We start from the raw sequence: 18,886 nt of genomic DNA, 5'->3' as shown, positions 1-18,886 counted from the left end.
TGGCAGTAATGATTTCAGACTGGACACTTATTTCTTTTTCTTACGACTTGACCTGGATAATAGACATCCGAGGAACTTGACTGTATCGTTAAACGACTTCAGTTAAATGAAAATTGGAATAAGAATGTTTAGACGTCACAGGCATTTTACTTACATTTTTCCAGATTTTATAATAATTAACAGTAAATTGGGGAACATCGTCCTGACCCTTCTCATAAGAACTTTTTCTAAAGCTCTGTTTTACTATTTGTTTAAAAAGCGTCCGGAAATAGTAACTCTATCAAAAGACGAGAAAAATTCCTATGAAAGGAAGAATTTCGAAATTCTCGGTGAATTATGCCATCACGGGTTCGCTGCTAGGTGCGTCAAAGAAACGAACAGGACATGCGAGAGAAACGGGTATGGATGTCGATCGACGTATAAAAACATTTCGTAAACGTGACAGAGGATAAGCTCCCCAGAAATAACAGCAGAACTAAACCAGAATAGAAACGAGCTGGTTTCAGTGACAAGGGTGAAGAGTCTACTTTTGGAAAGTGGACGTGGCAAATTGTGTTGATACTATTATATAGTAAGGGATCGCAGATACTCTGGTAGTTGATAAATGCATTTCTATAGCAAATGTGATCATTGGAGCACCTATCTTCACCCTTCTTTTCTGAAATTGCCAATTACTGGTACTTTTACCTTGTTTATGAATGAATCGTTTCGTAGATCCTCGACCACATCCACTCGAGAACAAACCGCCAAGACATATACGATAAAGTGGAAGCAGAGCCATAATAGAGGCGCACTGATTCACCACGAGCACTAATTGCTCTTGAGGATGAAGATTGATCCCGGTCTGACATCCCGCCGGTTTCATGAAATTGGTCACCCATCACCTGACTGGCTAGTGGCTGTCTGCCAATTCGGCGAACGATTAGGAATTAATGCAAGTAAATAGATGCCAACGCTGTACCAACGTCGCGAAAATCTGAATTATTCATAAAAATATTTAACGCAACGTAAATCTGCTGCTTCTCGTCATCGTTCAATTTATTTTCAGTTTTCAGAACAAAAAAATCTACATCGGAGTTATAAAGAACATAAGAATGAGAAGAATTAATTTTGTCCTTTTTCCGATACAAAGGAAGATTATATTAACCACTATATTTACCACTCGATACCATTGCAGTTTCCTATGAAACATTTTTCGCTACATGCCACAATACCAAAGTTATCAAGATGCCAAAATCGGCTGAAACACCCTGTATAATGTCTCTGGCAATCAATAACAATATTGACGAGGGTTAGCAGCACTATCAACTTGAAATATCAAAGTAAATACCTTGCAAATTGTCTGCAGAAAAAAGTTGGCCCATAGAGGTTTAAATTTAAAAATCATTTCAAATATTTTTTATATTCAACTGGGATTTGAAAGGCGAACATACACAGAGAGAGAATGAAAAATGACGACAACAGGCAGGTCCAGCGAAATGTCTCGTAGTTTCCAAATATCCTACCGGAATAACCACTGGCATACAGCCCCGAGAGAATTCACTTTGGCATATCGAGTGGACCCAAGCTATGGAAAAAATTGCACGCAGAGTGTTTCGACTGGATCGAGTGAATTAAGCAACGATACACGGGAACCGCGTTATTTTATTTCGCGGACATTTTCGCAGTTTTGCGAACACAAAAATCGACAGTTTTTGAAATCAAAAAACAATTCATTCTTTCTTGAAAGTGAGAAGTGAAACTTTTATAATGATTCCTGGCGGCGTCGATAAACCCCACGCGATTTCGAAGAGCAAACGCTCGCACGCTGTGTGCTTTTTTGTGTATTATTATTACGCCACTGAGCGGAGGTAAAGAACAGAGGTTACTTCTGTGCGATGCATTCTTAAGAGGCAATTGAAAACCTTTCACAGCGAGCAAACAAGCTTCGCAGCGCTATCTCGGGGTAACTCGATCAAGACCTGCTACGTGAACAGTGCGAACCAGTTTCTATCGAGTCCAGAGCACCGTCAAATACCGACAACTTCGCCAACAAGCATCGATCTTCGATTACGAGGGAGGAGAACATTTATTTGCGCCCCTTTGGCTCGTAAGTCGACGTATAGTTAGTTCCTAATAAATTATGCTTCGATAACGGCCGGGGAGTGTTTCAGATTAGGTATCGAGGTTCGATAATAACGCGGTAGTAACTGAAGTTCAGACTGTTTCGCTTAACAATTACTATCGGTCGCTTTATAGATGCAATTAAATAAAGGGAGGGTGTATCGATCAGTTTGATTGTATGCCTTTGTAGGAACACGGTTAGATGGGAAATACAACGTGGAATTAAATTAATACTTTCCTTGGGAAATAAACGAGTCGTTCATTATGAAAGTGATATGAATCCACTTGGTAAATGTAAGTTCTACTATGAACTAATTAATATTATTCTAAATTGGATTATTCTAAATTGATTTAATGATACGATAACATCCCGTAATCACAAGCTTAATATGAGCTTGTTTACAAATTACAGTGTGTTCTACGTTCCAACGACCCTTCCTCAAATAGAGATGGTATAATCGAATATCAGTACGCTATGTATCCGTAAGATCTGAACCCCTTGAGATCTTGCTAATCCGTAAACCTCATCACATGTTATTTGTATTGTAAGCAGCTCAGTTTGTGTTTTGCATTCGGCGAATGCACGATATTTGTCTTGCAAGATATTGTTAGTGCGATAATCGCTTGTAGCTGTGGTATAAACTCGAGCAAAATAATTTTCAACATTTCCTTTGTCAATTGACTATTTAAGGTATCAGTATTAAACTTTGCGTGTACCACTATTTATACATGTCGTACTAAGTTACATGAATTTAACATAAAGGAATTCTATATAAAGGAATATTTTTCTACAACCCCGAGCGATAAGGAAATACGAAAAACTTGTTCTTGTTTTTACAAAACTGCTAAACTAAAATATCGCCCCAAGATAACAAACCGGCGTAGATAATAACGAAGAAGTTCCTCCTCGCAGTCTCATTATTTCCTTGCCGCGGTTCGTCGAGAAATTCCCAAGCTGGCGGCATCGTGACGTTATATTTGTGGCACTGAATGGAACACGGCCACTGTTTTCGTTGCCGAATACGCAAATTTGGCACGTACTGTACCAGCTGGCTGTTTTCGACTGACGGAAACATAGAAGGTGTAAAAGCAAGTGGTATCCAATTAGCGGTCGGCTCTGCTGGCCAGACCTAATTTACCGAATCCCATTCTGCCTTCCCTCGTATGCCCATTCTTCAGCGAGCTCGTATGCGAATACTGCTCGATTGCGCACAAACACAAACACGCGTGCACGTCACTGATGGACCAGAATTAGAGAGGGATAATTTCGCAATCTCCAACAAGCTATTATTAAAATTGCATGTCGATGCTTCGATTCAGAGACATAGAAATGAAATTTATCGAGTAGAATATTTACAAATTTTACTTTGAACCTGAACTCCAGAATGAATTTTGAAACTGATGTACTTTTTTAAACGAATGTTACTCAGTTATGTAGACCGATCAAAAAGCATTTTTCTACGTCCTCTACGTTTGGTTTTCTGAATTCTACGTTTATTTTTCTTTTTGTCATCTTTTCTTTCGATCGCCAGTTTAACATGGCGAACGGATCCGTGCAGCGCGTGTCCGCGTTGTTCGTGGAAATTCCGTTCACTGGCGTTTACGTGGAAAAACAATCCGGCCAATCGAGTCTGTTTGCTCCATCGCAATCAATTTGCAACGGTAGTGTTACCGGTGAGTGCTCGTCGAGTGCAAACAGCGTATCCGGGACCGCACTTTTCCGTAGAAGCTATTTCCTGGTACTCTGCCTGTCGAGATAAACAGATTGTAACGTTTTCTTTCCGGAATCGCTGCCATTATATATCCGTGGTTAGATTTAAAAGCAGTTCTTGCATCTGCGTTGGCTTTACGTTAGCACTTGATGTTACATAATCAATTGCTATTTAACTGAACAAAATACTACAGTAGATGCCAACCAATTGAAAGTATCCATTCAACATCTTTTAAGAACAATAATCTGTTATCTATGTGTTAGATTTAACATTGAAATCTATTACAAAAATGAATCTCGTCTCGAATTTAGTCACCAATGCTTTAGGCTATCGGCTCTGTACGTTTTCTTTAGTGATTCAGCTCCATTGAGAAAAACCTTAAAAAAGAAATACCAATTCCAATGCGTATTTAATGAAATTAATATAAAAAGAATTACAACCTGAGTGTCAAAGCACTTGGTATAGTCATAACATTTTATATTTATAATAACTTTTCTGAAAACGAAAGAACTTTCTTGTATATTTATTTGAATTTATATTATAAAGGGGATTTTAAAAAACAATGTACATTATTTCATCACATTTCTCAACTTTTTGTTTTATGGAGTTAATCGATTTGTGCAATGAATGGCTCAAATGTATCAAAACATCTAAAATGTATCTTTTTTCTAATAGTCCCTCTTTGTACCAGAACGTATGCCAATTTCTCAACATATATTCAAAAACGATGCAACATCCTGAAACTCGTACGTCGAGAATCGCAAAAAATCTCGCTGAAAAATTCTTATTTCGATGTACACATGGTGAATATATTGGCAAACGTTGTGGATCGATATTTCCCTTCATCAATCCTTCTATTTCTCGGCGTCGTGTTCCCACCACCCTTCTGATTCCCGGTATACGATCCCCCCAGAATTTCGTGGAGTGGCGTGGGTCGCATCTCGAAGATGGTTGTGGCGTCGAACGTGGAATCGTTGTCTGCGAGCAATAATGTCGACCCCCGTTTTTTTCCCGCTGAATTTATTTTCCTCTAGGGTCCCTCTCGAACGACGGCTACGTGACAACGCAACCAGCAACTCACGCGCGTTCGACTATTCTCGAAAAGTCAGTCGAAAACCCCCACCTATAACTGCTCGATGCACGAACGTGGCCGAATTACTACAATCGTAAAATACAAACTCACGTTCCCTTCTACGAAACAGATTGTTGTTTCAAAAACATCCATAAATAAGGGAAAATAATATGTAGAACAAAATTAGGAATTTTTACAAAATGAAAAACTTTGAACAGCGTATTATTTAAGATAGAACCTGTTACTTAGCAAAATTGGTCAAGCTTTGAGATCAAAACTTCCGATCATTTAAGGTGTTAGGTAACTCATTCTGTCTGAAATAATATACTGTAATTGTAAAGTTTATTACCAAAAGTTGTGCAACGAATTTAGTTTAATTTGATGTAAAATTTCCTGGAGTTTCAAGTTTTCGTAGCTTTGAATCGCTTCAAGAATATATTACGACTTCCAAACGTGAGTGCATCAGCTTAGAACAGTCTATGTGTGTGTGTGTACATGTGATTGCAACGGAATAGCGGGATTCATATTTGTTCAAACGGAGGGCTCTTGGATAATATTTGCGCGTCGAGTGTTCGAGCGTGAATAGAGAGTCTGAGAAAATGGACCCGGGATGTTGCATTAGGCAAAGCAAGTCGATTTTGACTTATATTTTATCAGTACATTTTTTATAGCACAATTCAGCAAAGAAACTTATAAAATATTGAATAAAACATACGTTTCCGTGGATGAAATCATCCTTATTTATTTATGAATGGCAATATCTTATTTCTGAAGAGGACGCGGCACTTAGAGCCGAAATTGGAAATGAAATACACACGTTTGAAATTTGTTATTAAACCCATCCCGAACGAGACATAAATCGTGTGAAACACGTTCCTCTGGCGTAAAATTATTCCCATTTCTACTTCAATAAGCCCCTCTTCGGGGAATATGCTTACCTATAATTTTTTTTTTCAATTTTATAAACGACCTTACCTTATCCATGAATTTTTACGACCGATCGGCGATCGCAAAAATTGCTCATGACTCCGTCGCCCGTAGTAGGTCGGACATAAGCGATTCATGATCGATGTCGAGACCAGTATTCGGAAGACGGCGAGGGAGGGGTTGGTTGGAAAGAGAACGAGATACTTCACCGGAAATTACGCTCTCCGTGGAGACAGCGCATCCGCGTACATAAACCGTTTGGAGCGTAAGAAGACACGGGGAACGCACGCAGTTTCGTGAACTCCTAGCGTTTCGCCTAACGCTTCATCGACATTGCTTTCGGCGGCGATAGATCATCGTTTCCCGTGGCCAGAGCGCAAACAAATAAATACTTCATCGAGAAACACCGCGAATGTTGCGAGATCGAAAACACTACTCGGAACCTAATGTAGGATATATATTCGATTTACGATGGGTATGCAGAGATGAAGTTCGATTTTAGGATAATAAATGTGTTAATAAATCGATGCTAGATTCATATTACGTGTGTAGCAATCGCAAGCGTGGTCCGAGAATTTTCAAAATTTATTTTCATCGACAATTATCACGCGTCATGAAACACGTGTATTTAACAGGTATAATTATGTACATAGATATTTACCGTCCAAAGATGTATGAGCATAGGTATACATGTAATGTTATGAATGTAACCTCGGTCAGCTTATATAAACAGAGATATGTATGTCGGCGTATAAACAGCGTGCAGTATTCACTTGCAGTTATTAGTATCAAGTGTTCCTCTCAGACGAGTTTCATAACAAATGGAAATAAAAAAATAAAAGAGAAAATATGCATGCATGTTTAATTGCATTTACCGTAGTTATATTTACGGTACTCACGAGTCTGATGCAGCAATTCAGTAGAATAGGTCAAGCATGGGTCAGCCATTAGTCTAGATATACGTCCATCAGCTATTGACTCGAGTAACACATTCATTATGGATGATTCTTGAAGGCTTTTATTATAGACGTATAATTGAATGCTTGATCTACTCTATTGAATGTGAACTGATCAGGAAACCCAAACATGAAGAGATCTAGAAACGTTTGACACTCATAGAAGTGGGAACTAAAGCACCGTCTGATCAATGCATGACCTATTCTACTACGCATTAAATCTACAGACAAAGAACTGTTGCTACGTCTCTTAGCCGTTTATATTTTCAACTAATTCGATACAGAAGATTATTTACAGAAAGTTTCTGGGTATTCAAAATGACATCACTAAAACAAGGTTGGCTAAGACGCTTAATAAATAATGAAAAATGAACGACTCAAACCTAAGCGTCAAGGGGTCAAAACTAAATCGAAGCTCGTACTTCACAGTACAAAATTTGGATCTCTACCATTTTTTTCCAAATTCATAGCCACTCGATGCCACGTGTAATAACACGCAATTCGTTCTGTTCGCAGCTGGTGGGCGGTGAATTTGACATGGAACTGAACTTCGTGATTCAGGACGCACAGAACATCAGGCACATGCTGGAACTCCTCGATCATTGCCCGCCCAATCTCCAGGTAAGCAGTGGGCGTAACGTTCGACTCGATCAAACTAATTACCCAAGCGACTCGGCTGTTATACACCCGCCGCAAATTTGATTTTCCGAAGGAACACACGTTCAATACGATCAATACGCGTCAAACGTAGTCGCCCCCCCCCCTCCTCCCTTTCTGGTAATTAATTTCTCACTGGCGCGAGGACAGGGTTTTTCTTTTAAAATTTCACGAACGTAGCTCGACGTGCAGGTTAGAAAGAGAGAGTCGTGCTCAAAGCTGCGTAGCTCGCAGAAGGATTGAAATCCATTTCTCGGTAAATTTCGTTCAGAGGGAAAAAACGCACGCGAACACACTGTTTCCTCTTTGTCTCCATTCTCGAGGATTTACGAGGATTTACGAGGAAAGGTGCTGATCGTTGGGATAGGGATTAACATGAAATTTTATAGTTAGAATTTACGGTATATATCAATTATTCATTGAAAGTGATAAGTATGCATGTATGCATTTACAACAAATGAAGAGGATGCAAACAAATGTTACAATGTTGATGCAAATATATATTACAAAATTCTGGAGTTAAAGCATACTTTAATTTAAGTTTCCGTTCTTCATTTGCATATAAAGATATTAATTTGCATAACCATACCAACGCAGTCTAGTGATAAGGTTCCACATATTTATGAACGGGAGTGTATTTGTTCATCGTAAAATTATTTTCCTTTGTTTTAGTTAATAGTTCATAGAGTAGTAAAAATTAACATTGATCGTGCGATAACGTTTGAGCGTGAAAGATATTTTCGTTGAAACACAAAGGAAAAGATGCTCATTTTTATGCAAGTCGGGCGTATCGAGGCTGACGTGAAAAAGCGGCGTCATTATGCCATTCTCGAGTCGTCGCATTCCCGTCTCGTTAAAAGAACCGTCAGAGCGACAGGATAAAGACATAAGGATAGAAAAGTTTCGCAAATAATGGAGGGTCCTTAGTCGCCACGTCAGACACAGGAAAAGCCATTTACTCTTACATCGCAGTTGGTAAACTTGTAGTAGCTGTTCGAGCACCGTGGAGAAAGTTTTCGTTGCAAAAGTAAATAGAAATTTAAACTGTGTACACGGTGCAAGTTGTAAGAACCCTGTTCTCCTACACTCTGACCGCGTTCTCGCGTCTGAAAGAGAACATGTTATCGAGCAATCTCGAAGTTTAAAATGAAAATTTACGTGTCAATGGTTCTTTACTCTGCTAATGAGAACTGCGTCTACGAGAATACTGTCAAAGAATTATCGAAATCCTAGAGAAACGTTCGTGATTAATAGAAATGGTTTTACTGCTTTAATGAACAAACTTCTTTCCTAAAATATTACTTGACTGTTATTTAAGTTTAATTTGAAATGAAAATTATAATTCTATTTGATTACTTCAAATTAAATTTAAAAAATTAACTGAATTTTACCCTGGAAAGTCGAATCGTTTCTCGATGAGCGAAATAATAATTCAGTCATGGGGATCCGCAGCGTGAATGCCCTGTGTCATCTCGATAGCATTGGTTGTGGTTGATATAATCTGTCGGGGATCGATTTCTGGCGTCCTCAGAATCCCGTTCAAGCACATCCCTGAAATGTTAATACTGTTAAGGGAGTTTCCACGTTGCTATCCCTAACTGTACATGGCGGTGCCCTGTATATGGGTGTCTCTTATATACAGCGAATGTCCGCAGAAATGCGTTCATACGTATGTATGTACATATACACACACAGAAGGCTATCCGTGTCATTGAAATCTAAGCAAAACACGATGGAATATACATCCGAAACGTGCTGTCGTGAGCAATGAATGTTTCACGTATTCTTCCACGTTCAAAGTCCCTGGAGAAAATGTTCAGTGAAATTGCATACAAGACCCTGCATGCAAAAATAATGATTTCTTTTACAGTTGTGAGGAATTCAATGTTTATTATTCATTCTACGCTTTATCTTCCCATTTAGGAATAAATTGAATTCAGGCAGAGTAGGGTCGGAAAGTAGAATGAATAATAAAATCATTGTATTCAAGAATCTTTCCTAAATGAATTAAATATCAATCAAGTATACGTATGCATATTATCTATACATTTTTTATATATTAATCCATAAAATCAGACATATTATACAATATAAACAATTATTGATTTATTATAATTATATCAAATACGTGTGACATGTAATTTGAATTTATAAATGTATATAGATAGTCAATCTTAAATTTATATAATTAATAGATACTGAATTCAATAGATAATTAATAATATTTAAATTAAATACCCCATCAATCCAATAAATAAGCAGGTTTATCGAGTTGGTGAGTACTTAAATACTAATTAAGACACGGTCATGATTTTGTACCTGCGACTAAAAAGGAACCCCTAAAAGCGAATAAACGATTTGTATGAAATATATATTCAAGTATTTGAATAGGAAATATTATTTCATCCTATCAGATAACAATTAATCAACATCACCGTTTCGACAGAAAATTAATTTACGAGCGCTTAGCACGAGATTCGATAAATCGACTAATTATACCAGAGCAATTAATAACATCGACTGATATCTCGTTCGGTAAACAAATGAAACTCGAGATTTCAAATAAATGGCGATCGATGGGAAACTTTGTGGGACCAAATGTATACATTACGCAAAGGGGGAAGCAATATCGTTTCGATGATTCTCATTGAAGTCTTCTCGCGCTGAAGACGCGTCAATTTACAACCGATGGTTGCCTCGGAAGAGAAGATTGAACATTCTCTGGAGATACCAAGTAAGACCGAGAAATATACAATTAAATCTCGAGTATATTGCTTCGTTATTTACCGACAGAAACCTTACAACGTCGAAAGGCCTTCAAAGGAACAATTAAAATGGATGAGGCATCGGCCAACGACGAAAGGGATCAAGAAACGGATGAGAAAATATCATTACTCGACACAGAGCGTAAAACTGGTCGTATAACGAAAACAACCATCGCCAGGAGAGAAAGGGAGTATCATATTGAATCTTTTCATTAAGGAAATTTCACTTTGCCGTCGCTCCAATACTGCTAAACTATCGAATCGACCACGGTCTGGTCCATTATCATTCTGGCTCTCCGACTCAAAGGGACGAATTGTTCAAACCGTGGGCAAACCGTTGCGGACCTCTTCTCTCAGTGCTTTAACATGCATTGCTTTTCTTTGTACTGCATTATGAGGTAACGAACACGCTTCAAAATTCCGTTACGTTATCCGCTTTTGTTCCCTGGCCAACGGAACACAGAGATGCGCTTTATTGGCGAGTTTGCGAAAGCTGTTATCTCTGAATCGGATTAATTACATACACAGAAATTGCAATAAAATTGGATCGCTTTGTACCATGCCCGTTCAGCGAGTAAATTCACAACTGCTAGTCACTTGGGAAATATTTATTCTAATATAATTTGAACTTTTCTAAAAGAAATAGGAATAATCATCTTCATATAGGACAATGACTAAAGCTATAAGTTAAACATGATATAGTATACGTTAATCCCCATGTAACTTCAAACATACCTTACAAATGTGATTTTAAATAATATAATTAAATAAAAAGATCTCGAGTATCGCGTTTACTTTTGTTTTACATGCAAAATTAAATGAATATATTCAATAAATTGAATATTTATTTTATACCCAGCACCCACCCTTTCATTCCCATAAATTTTATGGACTCATAATGAACAATAAAAACTTGTTTATGATATCTCTATCATGTAAAGTGTAGATAGATCCTGCTAATGTTTGGACTACCCATTTCCAGCACAAGTTCACGAATTTCACCTGTGCAAAGTGATAGATCCAGCAGGGAAACAGGGATCACGGTTAACCGTATTTAGGCGAAACTACTTCAGATACATCCCGTTACCCCTGTCGTATCGATGAAATGTAAATTTGGATAACTGCTTGCAAACGTCATTCACGCCAGCGCACCCTGTGCACCGTCCCAGTTGTCTCATGCATATGCTTCTTGCATCAATGTAGTTGTACACACTGACTGAAATCTCCCTATCTCGTGTGTTCGTTTAAAAAAAATAATAAACCTGTCACGAGTTTGATATTCGTTGAAGTGGTGGAAATTTGCAATTGAAACTGTGAAATCGTGCCAAGTGTGGAATGTAGTATTGCGTGGAACATCAAACAACAAATTCGCGTGTATTTCAAGTATGTACTCGCTTTTGAAACGTTATACATTAAAACAAACTGCAATTTATAAATTTACACGAGAAAACGTAACTCCACTCGCAACACATCGTTCAAATTTATCACTGACAATGGTTTCTCTGAATACTACTACATTTTGTCATATTGTTTCCAGAATGATAGAATGCGTGGCACATTAATTTCTGTTTGCACATTTTTAATTCAACAGTTATTTTTAATTTGAAGCTGAGACTTTTCAAACGCGCGATTCATTCGACGCGCACCTAAAATAAACTTCTGCCTCGCTGGAAAGAGGTTATAGAGATTTACGGAGCAGTTCGTTTCGCACGAGCAAACTATTAAATTCAATGGCAGGAGCTTTCGCGTTGGAAGTTGGACAGGTTTCGCTATATTTGTGTGAACAATTTGACATCGATAGCCGTGTGCTCGAGCAGATTTAACAAGTTCGCGATGTCTCGCGAACTCCATGAATAACTCCTGGCGTCGGTTCGCGAACTATCGGCATGATTTAAGCGTTATAACTTGGATATCGTCAGGATTACTCGGCGTGGTAGCTTTCATAAATTTCGCAGTGAGTTATGGGCGTGTATTCGCTGTGCCACGGTCTTTCGCAGGAAACGTATACGTCGCTAGAGTGCGTCAACTCTTCCTCTGGGGCTAGACGAACGCAATGGGGGAAAAAATGGATTCGCATACCATTGGACAACCATTTATCAGAATTCGGGGATTAGACTAACAAAACACAGACGCAGCCTGTAACGCGTTGCATAAATCCACAATGTTGTGCCGCGTTCGTTGAAATTGGACTGCTTCCAAATGCCTCGAACAAACAGCAAAATAAATATGGACGACGTACGGAGCTGGAACGATAAAATTTCTCGCCGAATAATTACGTAATCGCGGAAATGACCGAGCTGCATTGCATAAATAATGTTCAGATTTAATGCACGGAACGTCTGGTGCTCCCATAATAATTGTACGAGGCTGTGTCGTTAAATTTAGGAGGCGAGTGAAGGAACAGATAGGAATATCTCATACCTACTTTGTTTTTGTACACAGAGATCTACGGAATAATCGCAGGTGAGTAAATAAAAGGGAATTTTATATCAAATGTGCTTCATAAATGTAAATATCGTAAACTATAATGAAATCCTATCATCAGCATTACCTTCAATATTATTATTATTACGTATATATAACACAATTTTAACAAGTGGTCACGAGTATTTGTCGCGCGTTGCACGATGCAACCGTGCCAATTAACCCCGTAAATTTTCGCGAAATCCTACGCGTTCTTGGTCACGCTCGATCATTCGTGCATGCAAATGAAGATCTATACCGAAATGAAACGTCGAAGGTAAAATCGATTAGCGGTGAGAGCAATGTAATGCAATTAAGCAACAAAGGCCCTCGGACCTTAGCTTTTACGCGATGCATTAATTCCGCTCCGTGAATTACGCTCTGTCGGCTGCAATGTGCATTTCATTTGCTTCGGCGACAAATTAATAGCACGAGTTTAGTTTGCGTTGGGGAGGTTCAACCGTTGCCTGTGTCGAATGTTCCGAATACAGGACTCGCAAAATGTTTCCTTCGATTGGAATATTGGGAAGTGAAGTATGCTGTTGTTAATTTTTTGCGAACGGTTTCGTTTAACTCTTTGAAGTTGGTTAAAAACTATCCCACCTTTTGTTTAGCTTTACTATTTTATTTAAAGTTTTTCATTCGTGTGGCAATACTATGAACTAAAGCTAAAAGTACAATAAGTAGAATCAGAAATGTATACAAGTCAAAACGCTGTAGCAAGTTGTTGACACTGTTCTTCTGTGCAGCTTGAATTTTATTTTTATTTTATAATCGTGTGCCTCAAAGAGTTAAACAATAATCGTCGAAACCTCATTGAACTCGAATGAAAGATGGATAGATCCAGATCATAATTTAATTCCACAACAGGTCATCTCGGGCTATACGGTAGATCTTCCATTTCATGGACTTGGATCAAAACTGTGTTCCAAAGTGTAAATGGTAAACTGTCGGTTTCGTGATTTCACCGTTGTACTCCGACACGGTTATTCTCACTGTCAAATAACTCAATAGGTCCGTAACAAACGACCGCGGTTACGAAAGTTCGCTCGACTTCGTTGCTGGCTCATTAATCATACAATTTAACAGACGCGCGTAACTTGGGGAGCATAACTACCCTACGTGTCCTACATACGGAAACAGTGCAAAACATTCCACTGAGGTAGCTAGTAGTGCACGTCACCGGCACTATTCGCGTGTGCAATACTGAATAAGTACACGGTAAGATAATACCGTGGCTTGGAAGTGAAGCTGAAAGCACGAGCCCTGCCACGAAATATTGGGTCAAGTTTAACGACTCAACTTGTGCACAACCATCGTGCTCTGTTCCCTGCATGCAATCCCTGCGAAATTCCTGCCTACAATAGTTTCCATGATACACTTTTATTGGTTTACTTGTTGATGTTGGTCAAATATATCGTATAGGAGTTAAACTTTGATTTTTGCATGTTTTTGGTTTTATATTTACAGTGAGGAGCAAACTCTTATAAACACTTATAACTCAAACACGTATAAAATAGTGTAAGTTTCCTAACACTATAAACAAATAATGATCAACGTTGATTTTTTTGTTATGATTTATTTCAATAATAATAAATGTTTTTCATAAAGATTACTATGAGTGATTCATTTTTGCTCCTCACTGTATATAATGTTGCATATTTACAGCAAGTAACATTTTATATCGTGTATCAAATGAAGCTCAATATTTAGTTACTCGTTTTATAGACACATTGTAGTCTGTCGTTCTATTTTAATAATTATTTGATTGTAATTAACTTCACTTTACCACGTGAATTTCATCGATATTCCTAATATCAAATATTCATTGAAATTTTCAATGAAACGTATTCCATTCGAATTCTTAGTTTGAAACGTTTGATTGAAATTCTCAATTTAAATTCTATCAGAATCATCAATTCATGTAGCATTTGTTTTAGGACTGCCTAACACTAGATTTCAGATTTAAACTTTATCATCATTTTGTTTATGCGTAACTCGAATGTTCCTATTTGCCATACCTACTAAGATCATCTCTTCTGTGTGTTCCATTAGGTATCAGAAAGCCAAGTTCAAGAGATCCTAATAACGAAAGTTCTAGTTGAGCAGGATTCATGGTACCGGTGGAAACATCGAAATAGCAAGCAGAGCGAGCGCGTTCTAGTAATTTTCGCCAACGCGTCACGGGCCTGTTCCCGTGGCCGTTTAACGTATTCAAGCGCGAGCACACGTGCACGAGTGTCTTTGGTTATTAGCCTGAACAGGATATTCATCCTGGTCTGTGACAAGTATCGCGACAATGGCGACACTCGCGTTGCGGTCGGCCCGAATTCATGTCGATCGAGCCTTGCTGGAAGCTTCTGTTCAGCGCGAGCCATCCTCGGAACATCAGCGTCAATAACGCCCCGCTAATATAATTTGGACTTAATTGCTCGCGAGTCGACGCGGGAACGACGGGGCATTAACGTCGAAATTAAAACACAGCAGTTTCAAAATCCCCTACCATACTCAAATATAAATCAAAATACAAATCACATATCCCGAATAGATCAAATAAAAAACAAAATAAAGTTGATGCATCAGAGCGTTACAATTGAAGTTCCATGTTTTAAAAGCTCAAAGTGGGGTATAATGAAACAATAAAATACTAATTTTATTTATTAAAAGTTTTGATTTCATTTCTAAAACGTCACGAATAAGCTGAGACCTTTTCTCTACGAGGAGTTGGTCAAGACTAACAGACAAACGTTATAAATAAAAGATTGAAAGAATGTCTAGTTGTATACACTGCAGTTTTCGCACATCTGTTTAAGGCTCTCCACTATTTCTTTTCTAATTCTGCAGTGACAGGTATATCTATATATATTGTACATATATTCTCAGTACATTTATTTTTTTAGTAAAATATAAGGTTGAGTTATAATAAATATTCCAACAAGCCCGTTATCAATGAGATTCCTGTTGTACTTCTCAGGAGTTTCAGATTGGCCCTAGTCATCGTCGAAATAACGCGTTCGCAGTTAATTGCTGGCGAATCGACGAGGATTACCGTCGAAATTAAAACAGTGAACTGTGCACGAGAGTTCGATAACATATTTTCCGTCGTTAGCGCGTGGTCGTTAAAATTTTGCGCAGGAAATTGTAATCACTAGAAAGCTACGACCTCGTAAAGTTGGAACGATTCGATGTAACATTTCATTTTCTCGATATTGCGACGCGCAACGAAACACGTTTTTCGGTAAAAAATTTACAGACTTCGCGATACTTAATGATTTTCTACGACAGGACATTTTTTTTCTTAGAAAACCCCTTCATTGCTTTGTGACGCACTCAGACCCAATTGTAACGAAACATTTATTCTTACTACAGTAAAATCTTATACGATAAATGCACAGAAACCATTTATTCTGTTACCACCCACCTATTTCATCGCCTCACAGCATTTTTCACCATATAACGGGTCATGAATTTCGGATGTTCGAAAATAAAAAGATTTTCAATCTTAAAAAATCACGAAGCGAACGTTCGATTGTGTCATTTCCTGTTGTTACTAGTTATTATTATATTATATTCGACCGCGTCGTTGCGTATTTCAGGATTAGTGAAAAACTGCGACAACGCGTATCTAATCCCGGCGGATGGCATTATTTGTTTGCTGTTTTTCGGTTTAAAATCGGAGTTTCCAGATCGCTTTGATGGTCTTAAGCGAAAAAACAAACCATTGCGAACAGTAATGAAAAATGTATTACCACGCGAACGTGAAATATTTTATTCAGTATTATTCTTTTTTTTTTTACCTGTGTAAGCCTCGTTCCCTTTTACATCGATGCGAATATTTATACGCGTTTGTGGATTACACGATGTAGGGGTGAGGAATATCGCGGAACGTCGGTGCGCCCAAAGTTTATAACGAATAATGTAACTTTTTCGTCGAATAATTCCACCGTTCGTTTATGGATGGACGCGAGCGCGAGCGCGATGCGCGAGCTGGATGGACTGATTTTTGTTTTGTTTAGTTTGAGAAGTTTTCGACTGCGCACACAGACTGGTGATACGCAAAGTCAACTTATTTACGTGCTTCCGAATACTATTTATTATTAACGCCTGACAGAATCAAGCGTAGCTGAGTTTGCAATCGGGTCAAAAGTTCTCGCAAAATTTTTGCGAACTTCCCGACACGCTCGGATGTATTAATGTTCGCTGGGCCCCCCGTTATGCTGGAAAAGTTTCGTCGAAAGTCGTAAATCACGCTGCGGGTCGTGCATCTTTCTCAGCCATGCAAGGAAATTTTATTAAGCAGTTTGGTTAAATACTGTGTCCATTATGGTCCAAGTTGATTAGCGATCGCGGTGTCAGAAGTTTCGCTATCCACAAAAAAAACTTGTTACTTTTTCATTACTCGTTGAGTTTTTAATGTTGCTCCTTTTTTATTAACGGAGAGTAATTACACCTTGAGCATCCAATAAATGAGAAATATAAAAAAAAAATTAACATATTCAAGACCGCTGGCGTGAATTTACGTCGCTTCAAATTCTATTCCTGGTTATGTAATAATTATGAAAATCTTTCTATTTTATGCACTACATATCTATAACATTGATATTTCAAAACATAATTTTTATCTTCGTCTTAACGATACAAATTTGTAATGTCCAGCTTCAGAATTTTATTATTTTCGTCATTACTCGGTACTAGAAACGTAAAATATCTGCCGGTCACGAATGTGTTAACACCAAACTCATGTACAGAGTATCTTACAGAGTTCCTCGACCAGAAGAATATGTAAGAGCGAACGACAGTGAGGCGACAAGGCAATAGCCTGGCGACGGCCAGAGCTGTTCAAGTGCCGCCATAAATTAGCGGAGTGTTTAGACTCCGGAGAACGTGGCGAGGGTCGAAGCCGAATTTCGTCGGGGTGACATGAGTTTGACCAGGCCCCGTAGAGCCGGCTACATTGGGGTCTTCCCCAAGAAAGAGTGGGGCGCGTGCTTGCCATTTAAGGGCGGAAAATGCCACGCCACGGGCAGAACAGAAAAACCGAGAGAAGAAGAGACCGCAGGCAAACGTCGCGAAATCGGAAAAACGTACAATTAATAAAAATCTATTCAATAGCATTTATGTGTCTTACAAATATTAAAGTGAATAATTGGAGATTTCATTGTAAAAGAGTATACCCATCTTTTATCTCGAATATACACTCAAGCCGCTACAAACTGTTCCCTGAACAGCCATAAACTTTGTGGCACAAATGCAGCCCGGAGCTTTCAAGAAACGGCGCTTAAGATGAAATCTAAATCACCATCTACATCGCGACAGGCTCTTTAACCGTAGAAGAATGATGCGACATTATGGGACGTTTTCAAAGGAAGAACGGCGGACGTTTGTGTTTTGGAGGTAAATACGTGTCTGCAAGAAATTCTAGAAGGGGATCCGAAACGAGAGAAGAAAAGTAATTAAGGTCGTTCTTACCCGCCCGCTGTGCTATCTTCTCAAACACTGCTAACGACACGACCTCATTATTGTACGAAGATAATGTTAATCTCTCGTGGCGTCGGAAAATTATGTTTTTACTTAACCCCAGGTCCTCGCTGGGACGGAAATTATGGGAAGAGTCTTAGTCGAAGCGCGATTAAAAAATTCTACCCAGGACTGTTCTATGAATTTCTTAATCGTCGTTGATAAACTAGAAACAGTTTGTGCACCGCCGAAAATTTGATTCCAAAGTGTAATAGAATATTAAGTTCCTCCGCTCGTTATTCTTGCCACCAGTTCAAACATAATTTACAGTTCCATCTATCATTTACGTAACTCGTCGACTCAACGTGACTGCATTACAGCAGATTGCAACGGAGATTGTGGAGTGATGTCATGACTAAAGCCACTGATACCTGAGAAATTCGAGTACTCGTGAGGTATCCGAGCTAAGAACTTTCGGGATATGTTACTTGAGAATGTACTGAAACTCGGATATATAGCTTACTCGAAACTCTATTCCGCCATGTGGTATTTGATAGGAGCAAGTAAATTTCGATAACATTCTCCCTAAAAGATCCTCCATCTCGATCTTGAAAATACAATTTTATGAATAATTTTGTTCTTTCGAGGATTCAAAATTTTGCTGTAATTTCAGTGGATAGAAAATGATATCATTGTTAGTTAGACCGTGGAGAGTTGAATTCAAATTCTACCTTGATATATTATATTCATTATGAAAAACTTAATTATTTTACC

General features: G+C 38.4%; 1 protein-coding gene across 15 annotated transcripts in view; it reads left to right on the top strand.

The window, feature by feature from the left end:
• LOC128875095 (neurobeachin) overlaps positions 1-18,886 on the top strand; it is a 242,142-nt gene that overhangs the window by 80,526 nt on the left and 142,730 nt on the right. For all 15 annotated transcript variants that reach the window (XM_054120434.1, XM_054120431.1, XM_054120430.1 and 12 more), the window contains exon 2: positions 7,287-7,391. In XM_054120434.1, the coding sequence (XP_053976409.1) occupies positions 7,287-7,391 (105 nt within the window). The remainder of the gene's footprint in view (positions 1-7,286; positions 7,392-18,886) is intronic.

This window comes from Hylaeus volcanicus, chromosome 4, assembly GCF_026283585.1.
Source record: "Hylaeus volcanicus isolate JK05 chromosome 4, UHH_iyHylVolc1.0_haploid, whole genome shotgun sequence".
Taxonomy (NCBI): Eukaryota; Metazoa; Arthropoda; class Insecta; order Hymenoptera; family Colletidae; genus Hylaeus; species Hylaeus volcanicus.
The sequence above is the reverse complement of the archived record's forward strand: the minus strand, read 5'-3'. Positions and strand labels throughout refer to the sequence as shown.